Genomic DNA, 15,574 nt, shown 5'->3' on the forward strand with positions numbered 1-15,574 from the left:
AGGAATGGGGTAGGGACAGAGCAGGCAGGCTGTGCAGTGATGGGCAGGAAATACAATCCCCACACTAACTCACTGGAAGTTCCCCCCAAAACAGAGAACATGGCTCAAGGGACAGCTATCAAAGAGGATGTTAGTTCAGAGTTAGTTGTGTTGACACTGAAAACAGTAGCAGAAAAGCAGCCAGAAACATGAGATTCAGCACAGCCCCAGTACACAGAAATATATCTGAGTGCCAAGAAGCTAACCAGTCATGCAACGTGTGATCTGCTTGCAGACTCCTTATTACACGTGATGAAAGACAAGCAGAAGGGAGTTTTGACTCTCAAACTTTTCATGGATTGTGTACTTGGGGATAGAAAAATCTCTGTATGTGCAAACTAAGCCCTCTTGATTGAAGCCATATTGGTAGACTGTAAGCAGTGAGCCCAATTTTCAAGAGAAAGCTGCATTTCAAATTTTTGGTACAATTAATCAGACCTATTCTTGAAAATGAACAGATTCCTGGGATTTTTTTAAAGTGTTGGCTGGCCTTGCTTTTTTGGATTTTAGGTAACCATTTTCATCAGCAATTCATTACTTTTCCCCTTGGGAGGAGGCGATCGGCTGGATTTCTACTATTGAGACAGACATGGCTTTAGGGCACATGCAGATTCATCCTCCAGCTCACACAGAGAGAATCCAATCGATCTTGGACACTTTGGGGCAGCTGTGCACAAAAGGCAGGGTCAGTCAGCACACGCATACAAAGGCCGATGCTTCAGGGACGAACTGAAGGACATGCACAACGTCCACACTTCACTGGAGCAGCACAAAACAAGGCTCATCAGACCTACAGGTTCTGGCCTTGTCAGTGTCAGCAGGTCTAGTTTTTCACCTCGGGCCAGTTCTGCTTCTTGTCTTTCTTTTTAATGGCAGGAGCTGCCAGCAAAGGAAACATTCACTGCTTGTTCATCTCCCTTGCAGCTCTAGTAGCAGGAGTGGACAGCAGGAGAAACGAGGTCCTGCAACTTATTTTAACCAGTCTGATACCCAGCCATGCACAAGGCCCTTGGGAGCAAGCAAATGATTCACGTTATGCAAGTGTTCTCCTATGTGTGTGAAAAACCTCTTTTTCCCCCCTTGCAGTAAAACAGGAGAAATATCCCAACTTTGCAAACCCTGAACCCAGGCCCCCTCCTGCAGCAGCAATTCCGGGCAGTGACCACACGGTGGCGATCCCCCCTTAGAAATAGAGCCCAGCCGGTGGCCGGGGGCGACCCTGCGAAGCCCGCGGGACACAGCGCGGGGACAGCGCGGGACACGCGGCCCCCGCCGCACGGAGCAGTCCTGCCGGGCCGTGGGACAGACAGCAGGCTCTGGTTCTGCCTGTGTGACATTTGCTTAATCAGCTGTCTGTATTAGCTGTCAGCTTCGGGGAGGCTTCTGCGGGGTGACATCTTTGCTTGTGTTGCAGGATCTCTCTCAGGACCCCAGCGTCGCAGAATCTGTCCAGCTAAATTGCCACTGTCTCTAGGGATGGATATTCCACCAGCTCTCTGGCGTGATGTAACAGTGTTTATCCACCCTCACAGTGATTTTTTTCCCCTTTTGTTGCACTGTAATTCCATCCTGCAACCCCTTCCTCTCGTCTTTAGCTGTGCAAAAACCCTCAGAAGAAGCTGGCTCTGTGTTCTCCATATCACCCTCAGCCACAGTCAAGTGCTATTGCATTGTTGAGCCCCAGCAAGCTCTTCATGCAGAGAGCAGGGTCTGGCTCATCAGTTCTGGAGCTTCACTGATGTAAATTGCTGTCAGTGCCCAGGGTCAGGATGTCAGTCTCTTTTCTTCAGAGAGCTCCCACCTGAAGGACTGCATTTCTCATTCAGCTTCCCTTCATAAATAAACCACATCTTAAACCCAGGACTTCAAAATGATTATTAACAACACATTCTTGCCCTTGTAGTCCAGCATTGTGGGTGGCTTCAGTCAGTGTTTTGATGTATGCAGACAAGAGGCTCACGGGGTTGCATTCTGCTAACACTAACCACCCTCTCAGCCAGCAAGGGAGGTCATCGTCATGGGCCAGTCCTTGTTCCTAGTCACAGAGTTTTCAGTTCAAAGGGTACAGTGTTGGGGGGTTTTTTGATCTGCGTCAGTAAGTTGGGTTTGGCAGCCTGGTAATTGCTCAGAGCCAGGAGAGGCTGGAAAAGATGACACATAATGCAAAAAGGCGACCACATTCCTCTGGGAAATCACAGCATTCTCCCAGTGATGGTACTGTCATGATGGCGGCAGGAAAACCATTTGAACACCCAACCACTGCCCACACACACATCGCAGAGGAGAAGAATGCGTGGAAGCCTGGTGATCCTGCCGCACACATGGCAGTGCAATGGTTTTGCACACAGCTGTGCTGACTGGCTTCCACATCTACTGGCATCCAATGCTTCCGCAGGTCACTGCTGGCCTGCCAGCAGTAGAGGTGATTGTGCCAACCAGTTTCACAGAATCACTGAATCAATTAGGTTGGAGAAGCCCTCTGAGATCGTGGAGTGCAGCCTCTGACCGAACACCACCGTGTCAGCCAGGCCATGGCACTGAGTGCCACGTCCAGTCTTCCCTTAAACACCTCCAGGGACGGTGACTCCACCACCTCCCTGGGCAGCCCATCCCAATGCCCAGTCACCCCTTCTGTGAAGAAATTCCTCCTAATGTCCAACCCGAACCTCCCCTGGTGCAGCTTAAGGCTGCGTCTTCTTGTCCTGTCGCTGGTTGCCTGGGAGAAGAGACTGACCCCCACCTGGCTACAGCCTCCTTTCAGGGGGTTGTAGAGAGGGATCAGGTCACCCCTGAGCCTCTTTTTCTCCAGCCTAACCAAGCCCCACTCCCTCAGCTGCTCCTCACAGGACTTGTGCTCCAGACCCTTCCCCAGCTCCATTGCCCTTCTCTGGACACACTCCAACACCTCAGTGTCCTCCTTGTAGTGAGGGGCCCAGAGCTGGACACAGGATTCAAGGTGGAGCATCACCAGTGCTGCGTACAGAATCACAGAATCATAGAATGAACTAGGTTAGAAAAGACCTTTGAGATCACCAAGTCCAACCTATGACCTAACACCTCCCCATCAACTAAACAACGGCACTGAGTGCCATGTCCAGTTTTTTTTTAAACACATCCAGGCACAGTGAATCCACCACCTCTCTGGGCAGACCATTCCAGTGCCCAATCACTCTTTCAGGGAAGAATTTTCTCCTGACGTATAACCTAAACTTCCCCTGGCACAGCTTAAGACTGTATCCTAATCATGATCCCTTCCCCGGTCCTGCTGGCCACACTATTTCTGGTAGAGATCGGGATGCCACTGGCATTTTCGGCCACAGAGGCCCCCGCTGGCTCATGTTCATCCAGCTCTGACCAGCTCCCCCAGGACCTTTTCTGCTGGGCCACTTTTCCCCCAGCCTGCAGCGTCGCATGGGGTTATTGCGACCGAAGCGTAGGACCCGGCCCTTGGCCCTTGGCCTCGTTGAGCCTCAAAGCTCTCTGCGTCCCCGCTGCACTCACACACGCCCGTGCCCGGCGAGTGCCGGGTGTTTGTGCCGGGTGTTTGTGCCGCGGTGTTTGTGCCGGGTGTTTGTGCCGGGGTGTTTGTGCCGGGGTGTTTGTGCCGCGGTGTTTGTGCCGGGTGTTTGTTCCGGGGTGTTTGTGCCGGGGTGTTTGTGCCGCGGTGTTTGTGCCGGGTGTTTGTGCCGCGGTGTTTGTGCCGCGGTGTTTGTGCCGGGTGTTTGTGCCGGGGTGTTTGTGCCGGGTGTTTGTGCCGGGTGTTTGTGCCGCGGTGTTTGTGCCGGGTGTTTGTGCCGGGGTGTTTGTGCCGGGGTGTTTGTGCCGCGGTGTTTGTGCCGGGTGTTTGTTCCGGGGTGTTTGTGCCGGGGTGTTTGTGCCGCGGTGTTTGTGCCGGGTGTTTGTGCCGCGGTGTTTGTGCCGCGGTGTTTGTGCCGGGTGTTTGTGCCGGGGTGTTTGTGCCGGGTGTTTGTGCCGGGTGTTTGTGCCGCGGTGTTTGTGCCGGGTGTTTGTGCCGGGGTGTTTGTGCCGGGGTGTTTGTGCCGCGGTGTTTGTGCCGGGTGTTTGTTCCGGGGTGTTTGTGCCGGGGTGTTTGTGCCGCGGTGTTTGTGCCGGGTGTTTGTGCCGCGGTGTTTGTGCCGCGGTGTTTGTGCCGGGTGTTTGTGCCGGGGTGTTTGTGCCGGGTGTTTGTGCCGGGTGTTTGTGCCGCGGTGTTTGTGCCGGGTGTTTGTGCCGGGGTGTTTGTGCCGGGGTGTTTGTGCCGCGGTGTTTGTGCCGGGTGTTTGTTCCGGGGTGTTTGTGCCGGGGTGTTTGTGCCGCGGTGTTTGTGCCGGGTGTTTGTGCCGCGGTGTTTGTGCCGCGGTGTTTGTGCCGGGTGTTTGTGCCGGGGTGTTTGTGCCGGGTGTTTGTGCCGGGTGTTTGTGCCGCGGTGTTTGTGCCGGGTGTTTGTGCCGGGGTGTTTGTGCCGGGGTGTTTGTGCCGCGGTGTTTGTGCCGGGTGTTTGTTCCGGGGTGTTTGTGCCGGGGTGTTTGTGCCGCGGTGTTTGTGCCGGGTGTTTGTGCCGCGGTGTTTGTGCCGCGGTGTTTGTGCCGGGTGTTTGTGTGGCGGAGGCGACCACCGCCGCAGTACTGCCGAAGGGCGAGCGGAACCCCAGCGTGCCAGCTAATTACTGCCCGAGATTAAGTGGAAAGGGGGGTTGTGCATGGGGAAATAATGAGGCTTGCGGTGAAAAGCTTAAACACGGCCTCCCGAGACAGGCGGTGAGCGTCAAAAGGTGCCGTGGCTTGCTGTGAAGTCAGGAGCGTGGAGATGGGCAGTGCTGCCGGGGATAAAGCGAAGTGTCTTTAGCAGCCGTGGTGCAGGTCGAGCGTGGGAAGAAGCAGCTTCCGCAAGGGACCACGTTTTGTTCTGTGCTCTGGAAATGCTGCACGTGTGTCAGTCTTGGCTTTGGAACGTGCAGCATTCAAACTCGAGGGCTTTCTCGTGTCGCATGCGGAGCACAGAACCAGGGACACTTGACACGTTTTTCATCTTTGATATAAGAGCATAGACCGCGATGTGGCGTTCAAAAAAAGAAAAAGGAGATTGATAAGGGTGACAGGTTGGTTCTCTGTGTTTCTCTATTGCAGTCATTCATTTACTTGGTCTGTTCTATTCTTTCTTCCCAGGGAGTTTGGAATTAGTAGCTTCAGACAAACGGACGCCACTTAACCAAAACAATGTTTGCAGATTTGGACTATGATATTGAAGAAGATAAGCTGTGAGTATTTCACTTGTCTCTTCCTGGTGTTTCTAACAATAGAAGTAGGCTTTGCAGCCAAGACCTAATGAGAGTTGATAAATTTACCTGTGCCTGACACTGTGTGCTGAACATCAGACTTCCTGTTCAGTGCTGATTTCTTGCTCCCTCTGGAGACTGGGAATGAGGTATCACTGTGCTGGTGAGCAAAGGTGAATGTTTGTGTTGCTCTGCAGTGACTGCCCTGCATTTAACAGAGCACTTGATTTGCATCACATTTATGCTGTGCAAGTTGTCCTCTGACTCCAGCACTAAGTGCAGATGAAACACTAAAGCGTGATAGTGTTTCTTCAGTGCCTAGCAATGGATGAGCATGTCTCTTCCACCTCTAATCCTTGCATGCAATCCCAAGAAAAAGATAGCACAGAACGTCTCCCTCCTGGCCCGTCCTGATAGACTCTGTGGCAGAGGTGAAGGAATGAATTCAGATGTGCAGTGCCCATGATGTCTTCCATTTGTACTGACTCAGATACTGGAGTTATTTCATACACAAGCTCTGCCTACGCGTTCAGTTATTCCTTTCTCTTTGTAGGGGCATCCCCACTGTACCTGGGACAGTGACCCTGAAGAAGGACTCTCAGAACCTGATTGGGATCAGCATTGGGGGAGGAGCACAGTACTGCCCCTGTCTCTACATTGTCCAGGTGGGCACCAGGGGAGGAAAAAGAAAACATCTTTTTAAAGCAGTGTTGGCCTGAGAGATGGGAAGTGTGGAGAGAGAGCCCTATGGTGCTTGTTTTTCTCAAAGTGGGAGATGACATCTCATTTTTCAGTGAAAGATTTCCTTACTCTAGTACCTAGTAGGTGTGGAAGAATTAAATTAAGACTTCTGGAATTATCCTCCCAGGAGAGCACGTTAGAATTCACAGAGGAACAGTGTGACACTCTCAACATCAGGAAATCCTGTATGTGAGGAGGCACATTCCTAGGGGCAAGAACTTCCTGAAGAAACAAGATGATCAGCCCATCTTTTGGTTTGGAGAGGGGGAAAACTGCAGCCACACCACGGGCAAAGTAAAAGTGAATTAAATAGGAGGAATGCAGTAGTTTGGTTTGTGCTCTTTAGCTCTGCATTGACCTTCCTCCTGATTCCAGGCTGCCTGTGCTCTGTCTTAGGTGTTCGATAACACTCCAGCAGCCTTAGATGGCACCGTGGCAGCTGGGGATGAAATCACAGGAGTCAACGGGAAGTCCGTCAAAGGGAAGACCAAGGTGGAGGTGGCCAAGATGATACAGATGGTAAAGGTGAGAGGTAGGAGGGGGCCACTGGAGGTTTTGGGTTGTAGTTGGCAGCTTATTGTCCTTGGGTAAAGGGAGCTGCTGCTGCCTGCTTCCAGCACAGCAGTTTTGGGTTTGCTCTTTCTGCAGGGAGAAGTGACAATACACTACAACAAGCTTCAGGCTGACCCAAAGCAGGGCAAGTCTTTGGATATTGGTAAGACTGGTTTCTTTCTCCCTAGAGTGTTAAAATGATGTGGAGGGGTGAAAGATTGGTCCCAGCTAAAACCAAAGTAAAATTCTGTCTCCTTTCTTGCTCTTCAACTCAGTCTTTTCAAATGGATACTGTCAAAGAGAGTTACAGGTTTAAAAAAAATCCTTCCCTGACTTCTTGAAATAGTCTTGAAAGTTAAATCAAGACTTAACTGTTGTTGTGGGAGGCTTGTTTTTCTGTGCTGTGTTTAGCATGGATGATGAATCTCAACTACATAATAATTTAATTAATTTATTTTTAATACATGTAAGTTATGCTGACCTGTTTTTAGATGTACACAGAAATGTGTCAATTGAAAGGCATTGGTGGTGATTTCTAAGCCTGGAGAACAGTGATGAAATACCTACCTACACTGAGTTTTGTACAAACATAAATTTTATGGGAGAGAGGAGAGCCTTTATTGCTAAAACAAAGTGTCTGGTTTTGAACTAAGTCTACACTGCTGTTTCCTTTATATGATCTGCCTTTCTCACTTTCCAGCAAAATGTGTCCATTCTCTGTGCTGTCATTTCTTTTCGTGGTGATTATGGTGCTAATAAATTGACAGGAGTTCTGGAAAATCATGAATAGTGAGATGGATTTCTGGGAGAACAGAAGTGTGATGAGAATATGGTATTTTCCAGAACACTGCGGCTTCAGTTCTTGGGATCTGCAGGCAAGTCTGCCTGTAAATAAGGGTGACTGAGTCATCTGGTTCCAAAGAGGACTTAGATGTCTCTAGTAATTTAAAGGGTATGACCACTGAAGACAGAAATTCCATCAAGAGGTGACGAAAGGGTTTAATTAGGATTCAAAAGGTAAAAGCAGGGAAAGGGACAACTCTGAGCATTAAATCCTGATTGTCTTTCAGCCTCATCTCCTGACTTCAGCTGAAGTAATACAGCAGATAGCATAACCAAAGCTTAGTTCCAAATATCAAGATAGGTGCTTTGCTTATAGCAAAGTGATTCATTGGGACAGTCTTCCAAAAGAATTGCAGGTGCTCTATTGATTGAAGTGTTTAGGATGTGAGAGCAGAACAGATAGGCAAGTTAGAAGATGTGTTAAGCATGGCTGGGCCAGAGTGCCCTGTTTCTGTGGTATTCTCTACTTGCTGCCTTAATACTGAGTTAAGTGCAGTTCATCCAGTGCCTGGAAAACCAGTGAAACATGCTGGTGAGCTTTTCATGCCCACAGAAGTCACCCTGATGCTGGTTTGTAACTCTCTTTTGGCCTTTAGTGTTGAAGAAGGTAAAGCACCGCCTGGTAGAGAACATGAGCTCGGGGACAGCGGATGCCCTGGGGTTAAGCCGAGCCATACTTTGCAATGGTAAGTATTGTCCAGGAGGACATTTTCCTAATGGAACACTTACTCTTACTTTGCCTAATTTTATTGTTGCTTGCATGGTCCACATTCTTTCCTTCTGCTCTGCCTTGCTGTTGTGATTGTGTCTGCCCTTCCTGAGTGATATAGCCTGTCCTTGTGGCCATTTAAATGTTATCTCAGGTCAGATTAATTTAAAGCAGGGACCAGCTTAGTGAATGTCAATAGGTGGTGACCCCACACTATAAGTTTGCAGTAATTTTAAAGGCTTCCCATGTATCACAGGACAGGCATTAAGGGCTGAGGGAAATTGGAACCAAACATATGAAACTGGTATTTTTCCACCCAATCAGGTCTTAACCATGTCCTGAATGTGACTGTTATAATTCTGTATTCTGATTCTTGTTTCTATTTAGATGGACTCGTGAAGAGATTAGAGGAGCTGGAGAGGACTGCAGAGTTATACAAAGGTAAACTTGATATTCCATCAGACACCAGATGGGAGAGAAGGATGCCTCCATTATGTTTCAGTGAAGTGACTTAAATGTTTTTCTGGCTTCCATCACAGGCTTGACAGAGCACACCAAGAATCTTCTCAGGGCTTTCTTTGAGCTATCTCAGACACACAGAGGTAAAGAATCTTGAGCAAAGGGAGCACAAACCTTTGACCTCCAGTTTCAGGAGTTTTTGTCAGTACTTAGGTGTGTGATTCCTTCACTCTAAGAAAACTAAGGGTTGCAGAAATGAGCTGGGAAGGGCTGCTCTCCTGCATTACCAGTCGTGGTGCTGACACAGGCCCTGTCTTTCACATGAGACATTGGGGAAGTGCCCTGCCAAACTCTGGTCTTTAGGGAATATGTAGCATCAACCCCCAGCTAATTGTAAGGTTATGGGAGGGACTTCTAATATTAGAGACAAGATTTTTCTCAGCGTTCACCTCTTTATTCATCTGTCTCTGTTGTTCTGCTCATGCAGCATTTGGAGATGTTTTCTCTGTCATTGGTGTACGGGAACCACAACCAGCTGCCAGTGAAGCCTTTGTGAAATTTGCTGATGCCCATCGCAGCATTGAGAAGTTTGGGATTCACCTTCTGAAAACAATTAAGCCGGTAAGGAATTTAACCATGGGAGTAAAGGGTTTGGAGAAGAGGGGAATCTAGAAAGGCCTGTCTTTAAAGATGTGGTCTTAAAAGTTCATTCATTGTGGGAAGAATGATCCTTGTCTGCTTTCCTTCTGGGAATTCTCTTAATAATGAAAAGAACCTGAGTGGTAACATAATGAATATATCAATCTTGTCCCTATGACTTCTGCACATGAATATATTCCTCTCCTTTTCTTTTGGGGATGAGGGAGTAGTCTGATCAGTGTAGTACCTGATACTGGTACCCATAACTGTGTTATGGCACTAAAAGAGCTTAGATAAGCAGCCCAGGAACAATGTAAGGATTTCAATCAATATACTTGAGTGAGAGTCTCCAGGGGGTGTGTGCACTTAGTTTAGCAAAGAGAGGATTACGTGTTGGTTTGGGCACCACTTTCAGTGCCATGTTGGATCAATGATGCTGGGTCATGGAACTTTGAATTGGGGAGAGCTGTTTCCAGGACCAGCTGGAAATAAAATGAGTCAAAAGGAGATGAATCCAGGCTAGAAGTGAGGCAAACTTTTCTAACACTGGAACCACTTGCCAGTGACAGTAATGGGGGCTCTAACCATTCTGAGGAATGATCAGACATTTTCTTTCAAATATGCTGTAGTGCAAAAAAGAGTTAACTCGAGGCAGCCTCATGACCTGTGCTGGGTAGAAGGTTGCACTTGAATTGTAGTCATGCTTTTTAGTCTTAATTCAGCAACATGGTGTTTCCCTTGCAGATGCTCACTGACTTGAATACGTATCTGAATAAAGCCATTCCTGACACAAGGCTGACTATCAAAAAATACCTGGATGTCAAGTTTGAATATTTGGTGAGCTGCTTGCTTTTTTTTTTTTCCCCCCCTAAGTGCTGGTTGAAATTAAGTTTCATAGAATCATCTTGAAAGTCACATGTAGCCTATATGATCACATATCCATCCTTCCATGAGAGAATGCACTGGATTTTTCACTTCTTTGTTTACTGCCAGATTACTCAGATTCAGACACCTGCTCTTAACCAAATACTTTTCACTGGTAAGAAAGATCTCACAGTACCCAGATGACTTATTTCCCACATGACCCAAATTATTTCCTGATTTATTTGTAAAGAGTTCCTCTGCAACTTAGGCTGTTGAACTCCTCTAAAAAGCTCCCCAGTCCATATTTTTCAGGTAATTTTGGACACTCTGTCTTTAGCCAAAGTAAACAACTGTCAAGTCATATTTGCTTTAATTTAGACCTTGCCTTTTTTTTTCCTCCTTCATTCCACTCACCCCTTGTTTTCTACCCAAAAAGGGTAAGGTTGCTAAGTGCACCTGTTCTGTAACTGTAGGAATCTGTTTCTTTTTACACATTGAGAGAAGTATTTGGAGCTGCAGCCCTAAGGCAAGGCAATATGGCAGCATCTCTTCCTACATAAATCCTTCCTGCAATTAATCTTTTTCTTCCCCTCTTTATTCATTCCCATCTCATACTTTTCTTGTACTGTCTTTTCCCAAAGAGTAGATGAACACAGGATTTTTCCCACTGTGCTTTCTTCAGAGTCTCTACCACTGAAGGAAGGCTTGGAATGGTACAACCTCATGGGTATGGATGATGATGAAGTTGTTTCTAATTTTTAATATTTCCTTCTTCTTTTGCCCTTTTTTTTTTATAATTATCTTTATTTCTGCAAAGTCTTACTGCCTGAAAGTCAAAGAGATGGATGATGAAGAGTACAGCTGCATTGTGAGTATCAGCACAATTGCAAAAGCACTCCTGAGCCTGTCAGCAGCCGAACTAGTGAATGCATCCTAAGGAATTACATACATTTGTTCTTAATGTATTAGAAATAGGGGATCCTTAAACGCTACCTGGGAAGCACTGCAGCTTGTTTGCTCAGTGGTTGTCTTTCTCAGTGTTTAAGTACTATTAGGTTATGTAAGGAGGATTAAGGTGTTATCTTCACAGATTCCATTTGTGTGTAGTGTACAGCTTATCATTAATTCTGGACTTGTTTCTGAGAAATGGAGATTTAGCTTCTCTGCAGCAAAATGCATGTGAAACTGCATTTATAAGTGAAGAAAATTGATTAAAGGATCTCTCTTAACAATAGGGGGTTTATAGTTTAGAATTTTAGGACTTTAATCCTTAACAGGTCTATTTAAAATAGCTAAAGGTATCCCATAAATTCCAGTTTCCCTGCATGAAAGTAACATCTTTTTTTTATCCTAGGTATCAGTCTCAGAGCAGGCATTTGATTTTTTGGAATGCCTAGTTCCCCAGTGCCAGGAAGGAATCAAGCTCCTAACACAAGCTTTCATTATGTGTTTCCTTCTAAGTGGGAAGGAAAGAACCCCAGTCATGCCCAGCAGAGTAACATCTTTGTGTTTTGGCATGGGCAGCGTGCGTTAGCGAGCTGTAGTCCATAGCACGGATTTTTCTGTGTGTTGTGCTTACAGGTGCAAGGGGAGGATGCTGTGTTGCTGACAGACTTAACCCCTTTCCAGACTGTTTAGCAGGACAATGTATAGGTCCCTCCCTGCTGGTTTCCAACATTGTGTCTGGATGGTTGTAGATACCAGAGGGTTCCCTGCGTAGATACAGAATTCATTATTCAATCCATACAGGGCAGACCTTGCAGAGGAGGGCAGATTTTTTTGTGTGCTTGATATAAACTTGTTTGTTCTTAATGCCTGTCTTCCTAGTCCAGGTAAGAAGCCATGCCACCCCTCCATGCTGGGCTGAAAGGTGCCTGTGCTTTTGTATTTGCTTAGTAGAGATGCTTTTCTTTACCATGGTTGGTGTGTGTTTGGCCTTCAGAGCGGCCCCACTGACTGCCAGTTTCTGACATGGTTCAGTGTTCCTCATGGTTCCTGCTCCTGACAGCAGTCCCCATGAGCCTGAGAGATCTGTAATAACCCAAGGTCATTGTGAGTCCACACTGGTAGGCAGACTCTGTGTACAAGCACTGTTGTGGGAGTCTCTAAAATGGTGCCATGTGTTTTGGCAGGCTCTGGGTGAGCCCCTCTACCGGGTCAGCACTGGGAACTACGAGTACCGCCTGATCCTGCGCTGCCGTCAGGAGGCTCGCATGCGCTTTGCCAAGATGAGGAAGGATGTGCTAGAGAAAATAGAGCTCCTGGACCAGAAACATGGTGAGTGCCACTGCTGAGTTCAGCAGTCATGGCTTTGCCCTTTGTGTTCCTCTTTTGCCTCAGCTCAGTTCTTCTTTGCTGAAGAACTCCTTTGTGGCTGTGCCCGAGACATCAGCCCTGAGGGGCCAAAAGGGATTAGTGTGTAGGAGATTGTATCTAGTGCTGGTAAGGGAGGCTTGATCACAGCCTTCACACTGTTTGGGAAGGGAATTTTCACACTTTTTTCCCCCAACATGTCTCCCCTACAGTGCAGGACATCGTGTTCCAGCTCCAGCGTTTTGTCTCCACCATGTCCAAGTACTATGACGACTGCTATGCCGTGCTCCGGGATGCCGATGTCTTTCCCATCGAGGTGGACCTTGCCCGCACCACTCTCAGCTATGGGCAGAAGGACACATACACAGATGGGGCAGAAGAAGAAGGAGAAAGTGAGAGAGAGGGTAGTGGGAAGGAGGATGCAAATGGAGAGAAGCTCATTGATGATGCCTGAGTGTGCCGGCATGGCCAGAGGAAGGACTTTGCAGACTGTTGGGAAAACATGTATTTCACATGGCAATTCATCCTCCGTGATTTCTCTGTGTGTCCAGCCTGGGATTCCTCCTCTGCTTTGGGTGGGGGTAGCTGGTTGGATTGGGACCAGCCTCTGCTTTTCTCTCTTTTCCTTTGCTTGTTTGCCTGGATATTCTTTTTGCCCCTAGAGACTTCTGCTACCCAGCCTGGGTACTGAGGTGCGGGGAGGAAAAGCCGCTCCCACACTGCCGTGTGCCTCTGTGCAGACAGGACTCTGCTGAGCACGTGGGCAGCACCGCTCCCCTGGGGCATATGGAATCTGGTTAAGGGTTTGGAGGTGATTAGAGATGGTGAGAACAGCCCCCTTCCGTCCTCCCCTTGTGCTGGGGGAAAGTGTTAGCATCACTGTTTGCTGTCTTCAAGCTCCTTCTGAGGCTCCACCTTAGAACCGTGATGGAAAGACCCCCATCTTTAAACTAGAAAGGAGACACAAAGCCTCGTGGAGAAAGGAAGACATGCTCTTTAGGCAGAGACTTTGGGATTTTTTTAGTGTAAAGAATGACTAGTGTGCTCTCCTCTCTGCACAACTATTTTGTGCTGCCTCTGGGTCAGCCAGCAGCAGTAGCTATCCTCCCATTCCCTAGCACAAGGAAAGGGGGAAAAGGAAAGCTGAGGTATGTGAGACTACTTCTTTCCTCCTTGCTTTTCTCTTCTCCTCCCTCCATCCCTGTGGGCTAATCCCAGATGCAGATGGCACTTTGTTAGTGGGCAGCACAACTGCCAGGAGTGGTGTGCTTCTTGGGGCAGGGGTTTTGACTTCTGTCATTACATTCTAGTGGTCGTGGGAGAAGTTATTTAAGGGCATTAATTTATGATTTTTTTTCTAATTTGTGTTTCTCTTTGATTGTTTTTTTGGAGCTTCTTCGTCTCCATGGGTGCCTGGGAAAAAGCCATCCATGGTGAAGCTGCTCTGGAGAATTTAAACAGACTCTGATGTAGTGACCATTGTCTGTAATAAATATGTGACATTTCATTTCATGTCCTTCATGCCTTTCCTATAAGAGATTTGTTTGCTGATCTTCCATTGGTTTTAATCTTAAATTATAATGTTGGGAAGATGGGTGTCATGTGCTGGCCATTTTCTTTCTTCTCATACTGGTGCATAATCTCTATACCAAGCTGTGGTGGTCAGTGCAGCACATTTCCAGAGGGAGAGGGTTATAAATAGCAAGGCCAGTCACCCAGTAATACTGGGTGCTTCTCTGCATCTTAGCTTCCCAGGGGAACACCAGCCTTTTAAAGGCCCCCAGGTGCCTCAGTCCTGCCAAGGTGGCATCCCTGCATGCCTTCAGGGCCAGCTTCTCCACACAGCTCAGCTGTTGCATCACAAGCTTCGGCTGATTAAGTCCCTGATCCTCTTTCAGAGCTGTTTGTTGTGCCAAAACACAGAGCAGTTGAGAGGAACTGAAAACGCTTCAGTGGAGCTTGCCTGAAAGCCAGCAAGGAAAAGTGTAGGGCAGCATAGCTGGGATTTTTTAGGAAGAGGTCTGGGAATCTTGCAGCACTCTCTGTAGTGAGATCTCATACCCTAAGGGCTTCTATTTGCTTTTGTGATAAAAATTTAAGAGCGGGAGGCTTAGTGGGAAATGTTGACTTGTGACAAGGAAACAGAGGGGACCTTGTTCTAGTGACCTGCCTGGCTGGCAAGGGCAGCTGTATTCATGCTGTGGATCTTGGACCTCTGGGAAGTTGTGAGCTCCTTCTTGGAGGGCATACTAGTGAATAAGGATAACCCAGCCTGGGGTTACTGGGGAAAGAGCTGCAGAGCAACTTGGTTGAGCAGAAACAGCAATCTTACCTTGTGGGGAGGGAGAACAAGCTTTGAGAGCACTGGATGAATGCCTGCAGGGCCCCAGCACCCTTGCTGCTGCTCTCCTTCTCCCAGATCTTTGCATCTGGGATTTTTTATGGGGGTTAGTCTCATTTGGGATGTTTCTAAGTGAGTTTGAATAGGAAAAAGCCCACAGTCACTGCTATGACTGGCTCAAAATCAGATCTAACAGTGGTGTTAGCAATGGTGGGACAGAGTACAACCTTATGGGGTTTACCTTCTCCCCTCCAGTCTTCTGTCTCTTCTTAAACTGACATTCTTCAACAGCTTTATTTTGCTCATCATTTACTGTCATTTTTGTTTGGGAGCATCTAGAATGAAAGCCTTTCCTTCATGTCCTCACTCCCCTGCTGTGTTTAAATGGCTTTATAGGTCCTGCAGGCTCTACCAACTACCCACTAATTTGTAGTCAGTCTGGTCTGGAACAAAACACATCTTTTGGTGGCCCCACGAGCTGCCTTCCCTGTAGCCCTCTGCTTAGTTTTTGATCCCTTGTTATAGTCACAGGTTCCCCCAGGGTCTCTGAGGTGAAGCAGTTCAGGAAACCGGAAGAAAGAGCTTTGGCCAGGGGTGTTTATAAAAGATCCAGTCCTAAAGCAGATTAGAAGTGGTTTAAGCATGCCAGGGAAGGTTGTCCTCTCTGAATCTAGAAATCCATCACTGCAGCAGGGGGTGAGGGGGTCATGCCTGCCTTACCACGTGCCCCAACACCCTTGTTAGCAGCACTCAGGGACTGGGGCTTGTCCTTTTGCCTTACCTTTGATTCCTTTATGTA

The 15,574-nt window shown here is 47.8% G+C and overlaps 1 protein-coding gene across 2 annotated transcripts; it reads left to right on the forward strand.

Moving 5' to 3' along the window:
- Positions 1-4,682: 4,682 nt before the first annotated feature.
- Positions 4,683-13,946, forward strand: PICK1 (protein interacting with PRKCA 1). 2 transcript variants are annotated; one of them, XM_017738010.1, is made up of 13 exons: positions 4,683-4,796; positions 5,205-5,296; positions 5,868-5,979; positions 6,452-6,580; positions 6,704-6,770; positions 8,047-8,136; positions 8,547-8,600; positions 8,699-8,761; positions 9,106-9,239; positions 10,002-10,094; positions 10,939-10,989; positions 12,254-12,398; positions 12,647-13,946. In XM_017738010.1, the coding sequence occupies exons 2-13, from the start codon at positions 5,256-5,258 to the stop codon at positions 12,886-12,888; spliced, it is 1,221 nt and encodes a 406-aa protein (XP_017593499.1). In that variant the 5' UTR covers positions 4,683-4,796; positions 5,205-5,255; the 3' UTR covers positions 12,889-13,946. The 2 variants fall into 2 exon arrangements, with proteins under 2 accessions (XP_017593499.1, XP_008634664.1); XM_008636442.2 differs by lacking the exon at positions 4,683-4,796 and having other exon boundaries at positions 4,921-5,296.
- Positions 13,947-15,574: the final 1,628 nt, after the last annotated feature.

This window comes from Corvus brachyrhynchos, unplaced genomic scaffold (assembly GCF_000691975.1).
Source record: "Corvus brachyrhynchos isolate BGI_N302 unplaced genomic scaffold, ASM69197v1 scaffold56, whole genome shotgun sequence".
Taxonomy (NCBI): domain Eukaryota; kingdom Metazoa; phylum Chordata; class Aves; order Passeriformes; family Corvidae; genus Corvus; species Corvus brachyrhynchos.

Excerpts from the sequence above, each read along its gene's own strand:
- PICK1 (XM_017738010.1), top strand. The coding sequence starts at position 5,256 with ATGTTTGCAGATTTGGACTATGATATTGAAGAAGATAAGCT. Across the intron at positions 9,240-10,001 it reads TTCTGAAAACAATTAAGCCG|ATGCTCACTGACTTGAATAC; the intron begins GTAAGGAATTTA and ends TTTCCCTTGCAG. Across the intron at positions 10,990-12,253 it reads ATGAAGAGTACAGCTGCATT|GCTCTGGGTGAGCCCCTCTA; the intron begins GTGAGTATCAGC and ends GTGTTTTGGCAG.